The sequence below is a fragment of the Pseudonaja textilis genome, chromosome 3 (genome assembly GCF_049901715.1).
Source record: "Pseudonaja textilis isolate UNSWEBS1 chromosome 3, rPseTex1.2, whole genome shotgun sequence".
NCBI lineage: Eukaryota > Metazoa > Chordata > Lepidosauria > Squamata > Elapidae > Pseudonaja > Pseudonaja textilis.
Window position 1 is genome coordinate 100,228,758 of NC_141992.1, and position 17,600 is coordinate 100,246,357.

The following is a 17,600-nucleotide window of genomic DNA, read 5'->3' on the forward strand; positions in this document are numbered from 1 at the left end:
TGAAATATTTCTGGATTTTCTCAATTGTATTAATATCAGATAAGTAATGCAGGTTCCAGATTGATGAGCTGTATTCAAGCATTGGTCTAGCAAATGTTTTGTATGCTCTCATTAGTACTGTGATATTACCAGAGAAAAAGCTACACAGGATTAGGTTGACAGGAATGCTTCTATCCAGTTATGTAGGTGTCCAGAAATACCATAAGATTTTAGTTTTAGGAGTAGTTTGTCGTGTACCACTGAAAGCTTTACAGAAGTCGATGTAAATTGGATCTATTGCTTTTATCTGATCGAGTTGTGTAGTCCATATGTTTTTGCAGTATAAGAGTTGCAGATTACAGGATAGTTTTTTTTACTGAAACCAGATTGTTTATTAGAGAGTAGGTTGTTTGTCTCTAGGTGAAGGATAATGGATTGGTTAATAATTGATTCCATAACTTTACAGGTGACACAGCATAAAAAGATTGGTGTGTAATTTTCAACTAGGCTGGGGTCTCCCTTTTTGAAGATGGGGATGACCATGGCTAGTGACCATAGTTTTGGCAAGGAGCTGGTCCTGAAAGATTTTTCAAAGATTATGCTTAGAGGTTCGGCTATGGCAGGGGATAGCTCTTTTAAGAAGTAGGCACATAATCCGTCTGGCCCAATAGATAGAGATGGTTTTAGATTGCATAGTGCTTTTTCAACATTGTCTTCTGTAAAATCGATATGTATTAGATCATTGTAGTTGTCTGTGGTTCAACTAGGAAATACTGGGCATGATCCATTGCTGTTTACAAATACTGAGCTAAAGAATGTGTTAAAGAGGTTGGCTTTAATAGTGTCGTCATTGCAGTCTTTACCATTAGGTCTTTTCGGGAGTGGGATGGACCTTGAATCTTTTAGTTTGTTGTTTACAAAATTGGAGAAAGTGTGGGTGGAATTGCTGCATAGAAGGTTTTCCTCTTGTTTAATGTGATAATTGGTGCATTCAGTCTTTATCTGGTGGCATAAATTTTTGTATTGGCTTTTGAAGTTGGCAACATGACCAGATTTGTTTTTCCACCAAAGTGATTTCTTTTTGGATTGAAGCTTCCTTATTGTTATGGGCAATTTGTTTTTTCTGGTTAGGGAGTTGTTATTGGTACATATAGTTTGATGACTCTTTCAGCTTCAAGTAAAAATATGTTGTAGTGGTCTTCAACAGTATTGCATCCAGTGAATAGAAATTGCCAATCGAGAGATGAGAGATCGTTGTCTATAACAGTGGTTCTTAACCTTTTTGAAAGAATCACCCCCTTGAGCCATTGAGGAAATTATCATCGCCCCCCTCCCCCAACATAACCTCTCAATCACAACACAGGGAAATAATTCTTCAATTTATGCAAACACGTTTTTGTTTTCTTTAAAATTGTCATCAGGACATATCGATGGAAATAATTTATTTCCAGTCTTTTCCCCATATCTCAACTGTGTGAAAAATTCTGATGCCACCCATCACTTTACTCCCAAACTTCGTGATACATGTATTTCATTATTATCTTATTTATTCAAGACATTTAAATGCAATGACCACTGAAAACAAAATTCACTTGCAAGAAAATGAAATGTCCAAAAAACCCAGTAACATTTAATGATTTAATTACAAGTGAATTTTAAAACACAAAAAGAAATATAAAAAGGGCATAAGAACAAACCGCAATACAGGAACTAAGAATTTCAAGACAAAAACTCTGAAACTAAATTAAGATTCAAGGAAAATATACATTCATGCACACTGTAAAAAGGGTTAAAAAGACACAAAGAAATTTTTTACAGAAGGAAAGCAACAAAAATCAGAGCGACAAATTTAATGGGTACAGTGATAGAGGCTGCTGTGCAACACGCATGAAGATGAGCGATGCATATTCACATATGTACGGCATTCTGTACTGAAGCTAGCTGGAGGAACATTTTAAAACACAGTTCAATCCACTAATAGCAAGTGATCTGATGTTTTTGTACGACAGTTCAATAGCAAGCAATCTGATGTTTTTGTATGACAGTTTTCGTACAGCGGTTCACTGTACAAAAAAAGTCTCAAAAGTGTCCCCAAAACTTCTCACTCCATCGCCCCCATATCGACCCCCTTCCATTCCTTCGCCCCTGCATTGCCCCTTTTCATTCCATCGCCCCCCTGAAAAACAAAATATCACCCAGGTTAAGAACCACTGGTCTATAAGATCATAGTTGCCTTCTTTGAAGTTATAATTGGGGTTCCCATCATCATGATGATTTTTGTGTGGACTTATGTTGAGACAAAAGTCAATCGTGTTGTGGTCACTGTTGGAAAAGGGTTCTTTAATTTGTATTCCGTAATTGAATTCAAACTATTGCAGAAGATGAGATTGAGGCAGTTGTTAAGTCTAGTATTGTTGGTTACTAGCTGTTCCAGTCTCAGATTTGTTACAGCATTGTAGAAGGTTGCATGTATGGGTTCAGTTTTACATTCGTTTAGGGTCCAGTTAATATGAGGTAGATTGAAGTCACCAAGAAAGATAAAAGCGTGTGGGCAGGATGTTGCCCATGTTAGTAGTGAATTTAACTTGTTCATATGTTCGATGTCATAATCAGGGGCTCTGTAACATAGTAAGAATCGAAATGACACAGAATATTCCTTTTTTGGCTTGGTTTGGCTGGCTGGGTTCATAAGGTATAGTTCTTCTGCTAAATAACTTTCTGTATTATGTGAGCATTTGTCTTACCTCCTCCCCTCCAACACCCCATCCTGCATAAAAGTTGTATTTAAAGATCCCATTGTGTCCCTAATTTAAATGATTTAAATAAATTTCATCTGCATGGCTAGCATATGAATGAAAAGTATTTTGTTTGTATCAGCTATTCAGTTGTCAAAGAAACATTATTTAAATATAACAGTAAAGAGAACATCAAGAATACTTATTCACAAACCATTGATTCTAGGCAAAAAACATAACAAATCTCATGACATAAAATGCATGATTTTTCATACTTCAGCATTAGTTACAAATTGCTAGAGCTCACTGAACTTTCAATAACTCTATGCTTACAAAAAAGTTATTGAACCTGAATGCTAAAGAGGAACAGCATTAAAAGAGGAAAAACAGATTGAAGAATTAGAAAAATTAAAATGAAAAGCAAAGGATTATTTGTGAAAAAGGGTCATAAAACATAAACAAGAAAATGATGTGGTGGAAGGAAAATATAAAAAAATAACAAAGGGAAAAAAACAGATAACGTTGAGCATTTTGCCAGTTAACATAATGAATAATGTTGGATTAAAACAACGTTTCAACATTTTTTCCATATTTTTTTTTAATTTAGCATTTGCTTCTAACAAAAAATAGCCAACAAAATTTATTTTCACTTACTCCCTTGAAAAATGTATGAGCCATTCTTTAAAGCAAAAAGTTTTCTTCGGGCAATTTACATGCATTTTTTCCCAAGAAACAGAGACTCAATTCCTGAAAAAAACATTCTTCTTCAATTATTTATTCCCAGAACCCAAATTTCAGAACTTTATTTTATTTAAATATTAATCATCTGCCCTATTGCAATGACTCCAAGGAGGTAGGATACAAACAAGAAAAATAAACGACAACAAAATTAATAGTTAAGAATTTAACTGTTACTGGAGTCTACAAAATTCCATAGCCGGAGACAAGAGCGAACTCTTCAGGTGGCAGCAAAATATCACCATAGCCCAAAACCCCCACCGGTACACCCTGTGGTATTCTGGTATTACCAATGGTGGGCTGCAAGAGAAAATCTTGACAAAATTTTAATATTCTTGAATAGTGAATATAATCTGGTTAGGGTTTTAAAAATCAACCCTTTCATGTTAGATGTAGGCTATAGGACTGAAACTGATCTTTCAAAACCCATTTAGGCACTAGTTTAGTATTTTCTTGAGTGCTTACCAAGACTGTAAAATCAAGTTCTGAGTAGATGGATGGTATCCTCTCCTTCATGTACTTAACAATGACATACCATGTTTCTCCAACAATACGGGGCCCCCGCAATAGGAAGGCCCAGCATGTTTTCTAGGCATAAAATGAAATTAAGCCCCTCCCCCCAAATTTAGGCCTAGTTTAAAACATGCGAAATTGGGGGGGGAGGCAGGGGGAACTTGCCATTAGGAGTGCCCCGCCGGCAGCTACGCCTCACCATCAGCTGCTCCTAACACCATAGTGGAGCACGGAGGGCTCCCTTACTCCTCCCTTACCCAGGTCAGCAGGTGGGCGGTGTTGGCGTGGATGTCCAGCACCATTTCAGCTGCTTCTCAGGCCTCCGTAGCTTCCACGGTTCCCACCGATGCTGGCGCCTTTCTCGCCAGCACCGTCTCCAACAAAAGGGTCTGAGTCACTCCCACTTTTCCCCCGTCCCCGTAACAACAGGGGAAAAAAAGATTTTGAGGCATGAGAAGAGCCGAGCGAGTGTCTCTGCTGCTGCTACCCTTGGTGCTCCAGCCTCGGGCTCTGCAAGTTTGCAAAAGTCCCGGTGCACAGCCCATTCCTGCATTCCAAGCACCCAGGCCAAGCTGCAGCTGTCCCTCTCTCACCAACGCCACCTCTAATAACAGCGGCAGCAGCGGCGGGAACCATGGAAGCGTTTCAGCCGCTTCTCGGGTGGGGGAGCCACCTCCGTAACTTCCACGGTTCCCAGCGCTGCTGCCGCTGTTATTGGAGACGGCACTGGTGAGAGAGGGACAGCTGCAGCTCGGCCTGGGCTGGAGCACCAAGGGGAGCAGCAGCAGAGATGCTCGCAAGGCTCTTCTCACGCCCACCCAGCCACTCGAGATTAAACCAAAACGCAGTGCGCGGTGCTCCCAGGTACCTCAAAATCTTTTTTTTTCCTATTGTTATGGGGATGGGGGGAAAGCAGGAGCGACTCAGACACTGTTGTTGGAGACGGCACTGGTGCACGGGGGGGAAGAAATTAATTCACCCCCGAAAAGACTATTTGTCCTAGCCATTTTTGGGGGGGCTCAAAAAGAAATAAGGCCTGGACTTATTTTGTGAGAAACACGGTAGTTAAATATGTCAATGAAAAAAATGCAAAAAAACAATCATTTTGTTTGCTCTTTTGGAGGTCCTACACTAAGCCTTGTAAGTTATGCTATAAATGTCCTTGAACTGTTTTATCATCTCTCTTAGAAAGCATATATTAATAGTCATGAAGGTTTACTCCAAGATTGGACAATGATATACATGTTAGAAATAAGTTTATTTATTTGGTCAATTTCTATCCCACCTTTTCTTCAGGAGTTCAAGAAAGTTTACATGGGGATCATGTAAGATGAGTTGAGAAACAATGGCTAGCATGCAGCACATTTCCATAGCTAATGATGGACTTGAATCAGGGTTCATGTATTCCTAATTCAACACCTTAAGTACTATACCACAAAGTCAGCCATTATGGACTGTTCATGGATTTGTCAGAAAACAACCTGAATTTGTATAACCATCCATCTCAACAAAAGCAATTCTGGGCAGTGTACAACAAAGCTAAAACAGCTAATAAAACAGTTATCATTATTACTGTAATTATAAAAAATATTTTAAAAAACTATAACAATAGAATAAAACAAGGAAACATGTGGATAGTTGTCACATGCTGATGATTTACAGTATGTCTAGTGGGTATTTATGTATATACTATCCTACACTGAAAGTATTAAAGACATGTACATACCGCACACTATTGTTCTACACAAATGGAGCTTAATTTCATATTTACCCTCTAGGGAAGAATTTGTAGAAACTTGGGGGTTTAACCTGGGTTTCCTGTGTGTTTAATATCTTGGGTATCTCAGAATAACCATTCCAAGGAAATTTGTTTTGTTTCCATATATAAACATATCAAATTGCTTATTTATTAATACTGATATAAATCTATGGTTAGTGGTCTGACAAAAATTGTTATGGCTGCACATTTTTGTACTACTTTGAGTTAGGAATCAGACAGTCATACAGTACTGTACTGAAGCATAAAATATCACAATTAAACAAATAAAATCTTTCTCCCCAAATGCAGTTCCACCACCAGATAATGTGACTTTGCAATTCCAAGCCCCTCAAAAAGTACTTTGTAATCCAAGGAGACTAAAAGGTTGCCAATCCCTGCAATTAAATAATTACACATAGAAAATTAGCCAGCCAATAAGTAGATTATGCAAAAGCTATTTCTTCCTGACAGTTATACTTGTAATTTTTTTTAATGTGTACCGTGAGAACTTCCAGCTGCAGCCAGAAATAGGGTAGCACAGAGACAGGTTTACCACTAAAGTAAGTAAGAACCCAGAATGTCCTATTACATGATGTGTAAAAATTCTTGTACAAAAAATGAAAATACGTTTAGCATTCCCAAAACTTCATCAGCAAATTTTTACTAAACTTGTTTAAATTACTGATTGTATATGCTTTATACATGACTACAGTTTTTCTTCTCTTATTCCTGCTCTAAATAAGATTTTAGATCTCCTCCTCTATCAGAGAAATGTGTCAAGTCAATCTTAGATGCAATCAATCATTTAAAATCCTTTTAGACTTCTCCTTCAAACATCCAGATAATATTAAAACCAGCCATATAGCAAGAGTACACCTCTTTACAATATAGAAATACATTTACATTGCAATTGGGATCTACACCTGTGCAATTTCTTAATGAAGGATTGACCTGTCAATGTGACTCTGTGCCCTTGCATATGGATTAATGATTTCAGTTTTCAGAACGTTCACTCCCTAGAATGAAATGCACTGAGATCAAACTATATCTGTAAAAATGCTGCTTTGTTTATCTCCTTGAGCCATTTTTATAATGCAAGGACAGGCACCATAGCTTCTTACACAATATAAAATCCCCTCTCTTGCTTCTCTCCCAGGAGGACTCAGTTGGATCCTTAGCTGGAGCTCTCAAGATTCTAGCTACTAAGAAAACAATCACAGATCTCAGACAGCAATTCTTTAAACCAAAGATCTCAAAATGGAACACTTCCTGCATTGTATTTCGCTTATGAAACAGCTTCTTTCAAAGCCCAGCCTCACAGCTAGTCCCTCGGTTGTTTTGAGCAATGACAGTGTCTTCAATTTAGACTGTGAGACTACATCTTATCATCAAATCAACATTATGTTCACATTAATCTTTCGGGTTCATGATCCTAAAATATTAAGAATTTTAAAAATTAAAATGTTGAATTGCATCCCAAAACTAACTATGAGCTTACAAACATTACACTATATTGTAACTAATGCTTTAGAAATGGTTAGACCTTTGTTGCAGCATCTTACAGTAGTTGAAGGTTGAAATATTATTAAAGACATCACATGCAAAATCTAATCTATAGTAAGTCCTGTGAATGTGCCCTCTCTGAAATTCACACAACATTCTAGCAGGTAAAAATACTACCTGAAGTTTAACAAGATAACATTAAGGAGAAGGTTAAAGAGTAAGAGAACTAGTATGAAATAGTCCTTAATTGGGTTGAATTACAGGTAGGAGATCAAGTTTGAGTTCATCTTCTGTCAATGAAGCCCACTGGGTGACTCTAGACCAGGGGTCCCCAACCACCGGGCCCCGGACCGGTACCGGTCCATGGATCATTTTGTACTGGGCCACCTACTTCGCTTGGGCGCCGCCATCTTGTTTCGACGGCACTTGAGAAAGTGCTTCCGGGTGAGCTTGTCGGTCGTCGGTTGGATGGAAAGCGGCGTTTGGGTGCTGAAGGAATCCTCGCACCTTAGTTTCATCAAAGGGGGGGGGGGGGCTTCGAATGAAGAGCCGTCCCGATGGCGGTGGAGTCTTGCGTTACTCAGGAGGAGATTAAGAAAGAGCCTGAAAAGCCCATCGACCACGAGAAGGTACAAAGGAGGAGTTGAAGGTGGCAGGGAGAAGTGGGGGACGGCTGGCTGGCCGGTCGCTCGGCTTGGCTCGCCTTGCCTTGGTCGTGCGTGCTGATGCCGGTACTGGTCTGTGGATCATTTTGTGATGCCGGTACCGGTCCGTGGTACAAAAAAGGTTGGGGGCCACTGCTCTAGACCAGAGGCTCTCTCTCAGCCCAACCTACTTCAGAGGCTGTGGTTGTAGGGAAAAAGAGGAGGGAGTACTAAGTAACCCAGATTAAGCTCCTGATTGAAAGGTGGGATACTGATCTCCAATGAAATATTATTTAATAAATATGGAGTAAGAAAGTGCAGCAATTACAACCTCAAGAACTGTTTCCATTGCATTAGCTAGCCTTCCATATATGTTGTTGGGATGGGAATTTACTGTCTGAGCAGATCCTATAACCACATGAGCAAAACTCATCACATGTAACTTTTTGACTTCATTGGCCATTACTCAGAAGTAAACTCCAAACAAGTTGAGTTCAGGTGACTAAGTCAAAGAGTGTATGGCAAAACTTCCACACCTGAAATCATAGTCCTGACAAGAACCTGAGGAAAATAGCCAAATGTGTAGGTTGCCGTAAGCTACTTAAATTTTATTTGCAATTAATATGACTTATTCAAGAATGTATTATGCTATGAACATCTTCAGCAGTATTTGTAATAAATGCAAGTTCCTACAGAAAATCTGCAGATATAAATCTAGTCAGCATTTGAAAAGGAGACTATATACATCCCGAAGGAAGAGTGGCACAGTGTATATATAAAGAAAAAATTAACTTAGATCCCATGCAGTTTGCATACCGAGCAAATAGAACAACAGATGATGCTGTTAATATGGCTCTGCATTACATCCTACAACACCTTGAATCTCCAAATACCTACGCAAGGGTCCTCTTTGTAGACTTCAGTTCAGCATTCAATACCATCATTCCAGACACTCTGCTAAGTAAATTAAACCAACTAGCGGTACCTGAACACACTTGTAAGTAGATCATAAGCTTCCTAACAGACAGGAAGCAGCAAGTGAAGCTAGGCAGAATCACATCTGATATCTGTACAATTAGCACAGCCCCCCCCCCAAGGCTGTGTGCTTTCTCCACTTCTCTTCTCCCTATATACCAATGACTGCATCTCAAACAATCCATCTGTTAAAATACTGAAGTTTGCTGATGACACAACAGTGATTGGTCTCATTTGAAACAATGATGAATCCATATGCAGACAAGAGGTTATACAACTTGCCTCGTGGTGTAACTGGAACAATCTGGAACTGAACACACTCAAAATCGTAGAAACGGTGGTAATCTTTAGAAGAAACCCTCCCATACTATCACCTCTTACAATACTAGACAACACAGTATCAACAGTAGAGACCTTCAAATTTCTAGGTTCTACTATATCACATGCCCTAAAATGGACACCTAACATCAAAAACATCATCAAAAAAGCACAACAAAGAATGCTCTTTCTGCACCAACTCAGAAAGCTCAAACTGCCCAAGGAGCTGCTGATACAGTTCTACAGAGGAATTATTGAATCTATCATCTACACCTCTATAACTGTCTGGTTTGGTCCTACCACCCAGCAGGACAGACACAGACTTCAGAGGATAATTGGGACTGCAGAAAAAACAATTACTACCAACCTGCCTTCAATCGAGGACCTGTATACTGCACAGGTCAAAAAGAGGGCTGTGAAAATATTTACAGACCCCTTACATCCTGGACATAAACTGTTTCAACTTCTTCCCTCAAAACGACACTATAGAGCACTGCACACCAGAACAATTAGATACAAGAACAGTTTTTTCCCCAAAAGTCATCACTCTGCTAAACAAATAATTCCCTCAACACTGTTCAACTATTACAAAATCTGCACTACTATTACTGTTAATCTTCTCATCACTCCTTATCACCCATCCCTCCCACTTGTGACTGTATGACTGTAACTTTATCGCTTGTATCCTTACGATCTAAATTGATTGTTTCCTAGTATGATTTGATTGCTTATTGTACCCTATGACTATCATTAAGTCTCCTACCTTATGATTCTCGACTCCTGATGAATGTTTCTTTTCTTCTGAGAGTATTTACATCAAGACAAATTCCTTGTGTGTCCAACCACGCTTGGCCAATAAAGAATTCTATTCTATTCTATTCTATTCTATTCTATTCTATTCTATTCTATTCTATTCTATTCTATTCTATTCTATTCTAACTTGAATTGAACTTCAAATTCAATCTAGCAGCACAGATTGCAAAATTTATCAAACTACTTGCATACGTACATACATACTGTACATACAGTACGTACCAGTGTATTTATTGCACAAATAATCCAGACTTCACCTGCCTGACCTGAAAGGATACCTCGGAGCCACGTTAAACAGAAGCTACTATAAAAAGGGCAACTTGTATACTCATTAGGAAGGGAACCACCAATGTAATAATACTCATATGCAAATCTATGATGAAAGCCCATTTGCCTGCAATACTGGTCACTGTTTCTCAAGCATATTATACAACTAGACAAGATACAAAATGTGTAATGTTTGGGGGGAGGTGGAGCAGTTCCCCTATGAGGAAAGACTCTAATTGATTGAGCTCTTATTTTGGAACAAGGGTGAATGAGAAGACAAAATCACGCACATGGTTGGGATAACATGGAGAAAGAGCTTTTCTCCCTCTCTCACAATGTTAGTAATTGAGGTCATCCACAAACTAAATGCATAGAGATTCAGAACCATCAGAAGTTAAAATTTTATGAGACAGTGTATAGTTAAATGGCAGCTAATGTGGGTGGCTTGAAAAAAGTTCACAGAGGAATAGGCAATTAGTGGCTTACAAATATTTACAGCAATTTATTACTCGAAACAGAATGCCTTAAATGATGCCTATTGGCAATAAAATCCTAATCCTACTGCTTTTTAATCTGGGTTTATCAGACTTCCAAATGCATCCAGTTGGCCAACATGGGACACACAATGGTAGACTAAAAGCACGTTCTTATATTCTAATAATTCTTCACATTATAGGGATGAAACAAAGTGAACAAAATTCTACCTCTATTTTCACAATTCTTTGATTTAAAAAAAAAGTGCTAAATTTTATTTTAGCTGCAGTAATAATTAAGAGGTCCATGTGTTATCCCCAACATCTATTACCTGTGTCTCTGGCAGCCATGACCTTCATGCTCTGGGAGACAATTACTTGGGCTGGAAGTGTCAAATGGCAAATGGGTTCGCAAAGCCACTGCAGAGATGCTCACAGAGAGAGAGGAGAAGTTGAACAAGGCATAGGTGATTTGGTGGGAGGTAATTTTTCCAGTCATATTGATGACCAGGGGATTCTGCTGACATGACAGCTCTGATGTAGCTGAGAGAAATTAAAGGAAAATATATATTTTTTTAAAAAAATCATGGTGAAATCTCTCTAAATTAAAAATAGGCAAGAGTTCCTGGAGTTTTTTTGAGGGAGGGTTTTACCACAGGGTGGGTGGAATACCATAAAGCTTGGAGAGCTGTAGTCTTCACAACTTTGCCATTGCCTCATTTCTTCTCTTTCCCTCAATGCAATAGTACTTTAGAATAAGAGGGGGGAGGGCAGAACAGGAAAAACTGCTCCTGTCCTACCTCTTAATAGAGGGAAAGGGGAGAGAAACAATATGTTAATGTTGCCTAATTTGATACATTGGAATTTAACTGCCATCTGGGAATCAATAAATTTGAAGAGGGACAGATCTGGGAAAACTGCTTTAAAAGTGGCAGGGATAACTTTCTGAGATAAAAGCAACACCCACCTTTGACTTGCACCACAATCTAGAGGAGTTGTTGGGTGCTTTAAAAAATAGTTCAGTTTCTGTTTTCAATTGTGCCACAAGAGAACTTCACTAGCATCTTTAGCTTGAATTCATACTGAGAGCTAAATAGTTTTCAAAGTACCATTTTAGAGCACTTCTGAAAAACAGTATTTGTATCACTGCAGTAAATATATAGTTTTCCATGTATTTAGAATGATATGTGGCCAGGCCCATAAAGACACACCAGCCTCTATAGTGTTCTGCAAGAAATGGGATGCTGGACAATAGACAGTTTATAAGATCCTAAACAGACAAAGATATTAGTATAATTCTGAAAAGTAAGAAACTTAAAAATCAGTGTTTTGAAAGGATGCAACTGACAAGGCAGCAGGAAATAAGTGCTTCTTCATAAAAATCCTTTTGCTTTAAGCTCTAAAGCAACATAGACAGGCACATTTGGCTAAGTAGTGATATTTTAGATTGCAGGTATTCAAACCCATGAATGTTCCTCAATATAAAATGATTTGGAACATAAAAGCCAACTTGTTTTAGAACAAATTTTAAATTAGAGTTTTCTCTGACCTGCAAGCTTTGTAAAGATTTTCTGGCGGGGAGGGAAGGCGGTTATTCAAAACTAGTATCTGTGATTTGACATGAGACATCCCATTAACATAAAATGAAGCTGCTACCTATATAAAACAGAACACTGAATTATAGCAATGTTTTGTTTCCCTTAGTATTCTATATAAATATTGATCTATCAGGTCAAAAGTTTTTGTATCTTGCATACAAATATGCTGCAAAATATGCTTAGTGCAAAGCCAAGATCAATCTACATTTTATAAGTAATATTTACTCTACCAAATCACCTGAAGCTGTCTGGGAATAAAAAGAGAAAAATATCTTTTCAATCTTATTAATGCATTGTTCCTCACAAAAGCAAAGAAATGGGTTAACTTCACAGAAATGCCTAGATAAATGTTTAGTATATAACTTACAGACTCACCAAGGAAATGGTGGTGACCATTGATGTCACCCAAGTGTATTGTCATAGATGGCTTGAGATGGTCACCATTGGAAGTGCCCACAGATGCCAGGAAAACAAAGAGTGAAGTAGCCATTCTGGGTTGGCTGAAATACACCTGAAACAACACCAGTACATGGCAAAGTCTGATTATGCTATGGCATGAGCAAAAACAGCAGCTCTGTCACAGAAGTGACAGAAAAACAGAATCTCTTCTTCACCCAATCACCCATCCCAGCTATCCTAGAATTTTCCTATTTAAATCTGAAATTGAGTTCATTTAGTTTGGCTATTCAAATTGCTCTTCAGAATTATTGTTTGAACTCTCAGAGCTATTAGGGGTGGTAATTTAACTCCCTATTTCATTTTCAGGAAAGCCCAGCCAATAATGGACCATATATAAGAACATACATCACGGTTAATCTAATGTTAAGCAACATGCTTCCTTAACTAAACAAAACTGAAGCTGAATAAGTGAGGTAGGAAATGGTTTTCCATGGACCCATTTTACAGAAAATTTTCAATTAATAGCATCTGACATTTAGCTCGATCCTTCATTATTCAGTAACCATGTGGATAGTTCTCAGTTATCAAGGATCACTCTAAGGATTTCCAGACATTCAAACTGGGAAGCCCTCTGATTCCCACAATCTTGTTTGCTAAACGATTTTTTTTCTTATTCACATGCAGCTGTTATTATTACCTATTTTCTCCATGGGTGAACATCCCCTGTGAATCAGATCAAGATTAGGGTAAGAGAATGAACCCCCCCCAACAACTGATACTTTCTCTTTTGTGCTACAATAGGGTAGAATTGGGGGGGGGGGACATATTAATTTTATGTTAAACATGTGCTTCAAGACCATTTTTGTTCTTCGGGACCATCCTTTGGTCATTTCTGGAGATGCATCATGGAAGCCAGAGGTATGTAATTTATAAAATAAGCTATTCACTTGTTCAAAAGCTAGTAATATATAATCAAGAATTCCAATTTAATAAGTGATTTCATTGTAGTAATGAAAATTATCAATGGCAATTTTATTTTAGCCACTAATTCAATGAGTCTGACTTCTTAGTGGGTATATCCTCATCTATACTACAGAAGTAGCATTATCCTTCAAATATTATTGAAGTGTAAATTCAATATAAATAAATAAATAAATAAATAAAAACCCACAATTGAAGAAGTAAATAACTGACATTTGTGGAAATGGCAAAACCAATCAGGTAGGAAACTATAGAGAAATTTTAAAATCCTGGAAAGCTTCTATGAAATGTTTGCTTAAAAAAGGGTGAAATGATGTTTTATGGATTAATGATAGAAAAAAATGAGAGATAAGGGGCTGAAGGGGTTTCTGGAATAGTTAAGAGGAAGTGGAGATGATGATTTGTTAAAATCTATTGAAAAGAATGTCAGGAATCCTCTAGTTTCTTTTCTTTAGTTAGTTCTTTTGTCTTTCTTTTTTATTGCACTTTATTTTTTATTTTTTCATTTCTGTTCTCTATTTTCTTTAGTAGATTTCTTTATTTATGAAAAAGTCTTTTAAAAAAGTATTTTTAAAATGTGTATATCCTGAAATTTGTTATTAAGTATTATTTATTCTCAAATTCTTCATTTTATATTCAACGTATTTCTTCTCCACTTTAATACTATTCCACCTCATTGTTAGGGGACGAAGTTGTTCCTGGCAGAGATGAGTAAAAAAATACTTCCAGCAAAGTCCACTCGAGGCATGACAGTTATCCCAGCTGTATAGCTAAAGCTAGCAGGCACACAATATTGGGCAACAGCAATATAAGATGATGGAGGTGGCCGATCAAAGGCAATGGCCAATGTATCATTTCAGCAGAAGGCAATACCATTCCTGTGTTTTACCAAACTGCCAAAAAAGATGGACAATATAAAGAGGCTGACAATATGAGTGCTTGATGATGTAATCATCAAACTGATGGAACTCAACATGTTACTGAGGAATCTAATGGTCTTGATGATGTGCCAAGATTAAAGCTTTTGAGATGCCTAATTGCTGATGCTACCATGCAGAAAAAGAAAATCTGAAGCCATAAGGAATTATAGTGGAAAAATGGAATGTAAAAATCATGAGGCAGAGAAAGCTGAACATAGTAAACAGTGAAACAAATCAACCACACATTGATATCTTAGGCACCAGAAAGCTGAAATAGTCTGGAATTGGACACTTTCAGCCGGAAAATCTTACCGCTTACTGTACAAGGTGTGAATAACTCTGAAGCAATATTATTGCTATCGTAGTCAGAAAAAGAATGTTTAGGTATATTGAAGTTAATGACCAAATGATATCAACTGGATTGCAGACATCTTTTTAATATGAAAATTATACAAATTTATACTCCAACAACTGATGCAGAAGAAGCTGATGAGTTGCATGGACAAGTTCAATATCAAAACAGCAGAACATGCAAGAAATGTGCACTGCTTGGGGTTGGAGACTGGAATGCTAAATCTAGAAAGAGTACAGAAGAAAACTTAATTCAATTGTATGAACTAGGAAGCAGAAATAAACCAGGAGAATGCCTTACCAGTTGCTAACACAGCCTTCAAGCAAACAAAACAATGCTTGTTTACATGGACGTTATTAGATGAACTATAATGAAATCAAACTGATTTTGTTATTGGCATAAGGTAGAAGAACAGCTCAACTTTACCAGCAAAGATGTGACCATGGACTGTGAAACAGATGACAAAATGTTCATGTGAGTATTCCAAGATAGGCTAAAATGGAAGAAGAAAGCTAATATAATTTTCAGCACATGCCTGACATTTTCAAAAACATCAGGAATGGCTTTGAAACCCTGAACCTCACTGATAGAGAACCAAAAGAACTATGGGACTATGAAAGCAAAAATGCTGTTAAGCATGCATGTGAAAAGACCAAGAAACAGAAGGAAGTAAACTGGATGTCAGAACAAATAGCATAAATTGCCAAGTGGAGAAGAGAAGTCAAAGCCAAGATCTCAGGAAGGGATCTAACAAAGAATTTCAGATAACTGTCTAGCTGTTTTACCATGACATTCGTGAAGATGTTGGTGATAAAAACAGAAAAGAAAGAAACAAGAAACTATTTCAAAAGATCTCCAAACTCAGAAGGAATTTCTAACCCTGAACTGGTATGTTAAAAGAACAGATAGCAACAGATTCAAAGAAAGTTTTAAAAATGAATTGAATACCATATATTAAAATTTGATAAAACAGTCCACTGTCAGGTTACCTTATAAAATATTTCCTATTCACAAGTATTGGTACTAGAAGATGAAGTTAGATCAGCACTCTATTTATTCCTGGGTCAGAAGGTTACAGGAATTGATAGAATATCTACAGAAATACAGCAAGCAACAGAAGAATTAGTAAGAGTTCTAAGCAAACTATGCCAAACATTTCTGGAGAATACCACAGTGACCAACATATTGGAAGTAATCATCTTCCCTTCCAATATCAAAAAAGGGAAACTTAACAGAGTATGGAAACTATTGTACAATATTATTAATTTCGTGTACAGGCAAAATAATGCTTAGGATCATCCCATGCTGTTTCGAGCCCTATATGGAAAAGAAGATGCCAGAAAAGACCAAGGAACATGAGATATAATTTCTGATGCACACTGGATAATTGAGAAAGCCAAGCACCAAAAAGTTCTCTGCTTTATTGACTATAGAAATTTGCTTGATTGTGTTGATCATGTCAAACCAAAGAATGGGAATCTCCGAACATGTCATCAGCATCAATTTGGTTCAGCAAGTCAAGGAACTCTTCAACCAGAGAGACCTGGATATCAGCATTGACCCAGAATTGTTTACCATATTAAATGTCTAAAATGAAATCTACATTTTAAAAATTATTTTGGTTACCCTTTGGGAATATCTAAGGGGGGGGGGGGAAATGAGGTAATTAAAACTGTAAGAAAAAGCATTGTGCAGCAGCACTATGTATAAATAAAAAGGAATCTTTTCTCCCTCATTCACAGTGAATTGGGCTTTTCATCCCAGAAATAGTTCTGAAGAAAAAGACAATAAGAGCCTAGTAAAAAATTAGAGATTATAGGGTATCCAAAGTTGTAGTGAAGCAGAAGATTAGCATTTAGCAGTTTATAATGCTTAGCAGTTAAACCACAGTTAGCTGCCAAAACTCAGTATGATCAGCCTGGAGATCAGCATGCACCTACTAACTGCCCTTTTTCTCATTGTGTGACTGCCAAATCCACTCACTTTCAGCCAAATCCTGTCATTCAAATGTGTTTTCTCCATGTCTGTATCCTGAAGAACATCATTTTTCATACAAGGAAACCAAGCCAGTGGTGATTCATTCTCCTGGGTCTCTTGATAGTGGGGCCTGCACACCTTAAAAAAAGAGAGAGTTTTTCAGTGTTTCCTGGAGTTAGAGAGACACTGTTTATTACATCAGAAACAATATGAAAAGCAAGGGAACCATAACAAAAATCCAAAATTCATATTAGGAAAAATACTTAAGCCAGTTCAGTTTGAAAATATGTGCAATATTTGTGACCCTGAAATGATCTAATAAAAGTACTGGAATTCAAAACTAGAAATAACTAAACTGTAGTTTAGTTTAGAAGTCTATTTTTAAAATATTTTGTTCACACACACACAGAGAGAGAGAGAGAGAGAGAGAGAGAGAGAGAGAGAGAGAGAGAGAGAGCGAGCGAGCTCTGCCCAGGGCATCCTTGCCCCCACAGTATCTGCTGGCCTACTTGCCTTGGACTCCCATCACTTCCCATTTAATGACCTGTGTGTCTCAAGATTATGACAGCAATTGGGACTGCTGGGATTGCCATCATCAAGCAATGCAGTAACACTTTTTGATTTGCATTGCTTAGTGATAGAAATTCTAGCCCCAA

General features: G+C 37.6%; 1 protein-coding gene across 1 annotated transcript in view; it reads right to left on the reverse strand.

Annotated features, from left to right (window-relative positions):
* Positions 1-17,600, reverse strand: part of PAPPA2 (pappalysin 2) — a 180,782-nt gene that overhangs the window by 66,538 nt on the left and 96,644 nt on the right. Inside the window, exons 11-13 of the mRNA XM_026703214.2 lie at positions 16,951-17,082; positions 12,691-12,826; positions 11,050-11,260 (exon numbers count right to left, since the gene is read on the reverse strand). Coding sequence (XP_026558999.1) covers positions 11,050-11,260; positions 12,691-12,826; positions 16,951-17,082 — 479 coding nt within the window. The remainder of the gene's footprint in view (positions 1-11,049; positions 11,261-12,690; positions 12,827-16,950; positions 17,083-17,600) is intronic.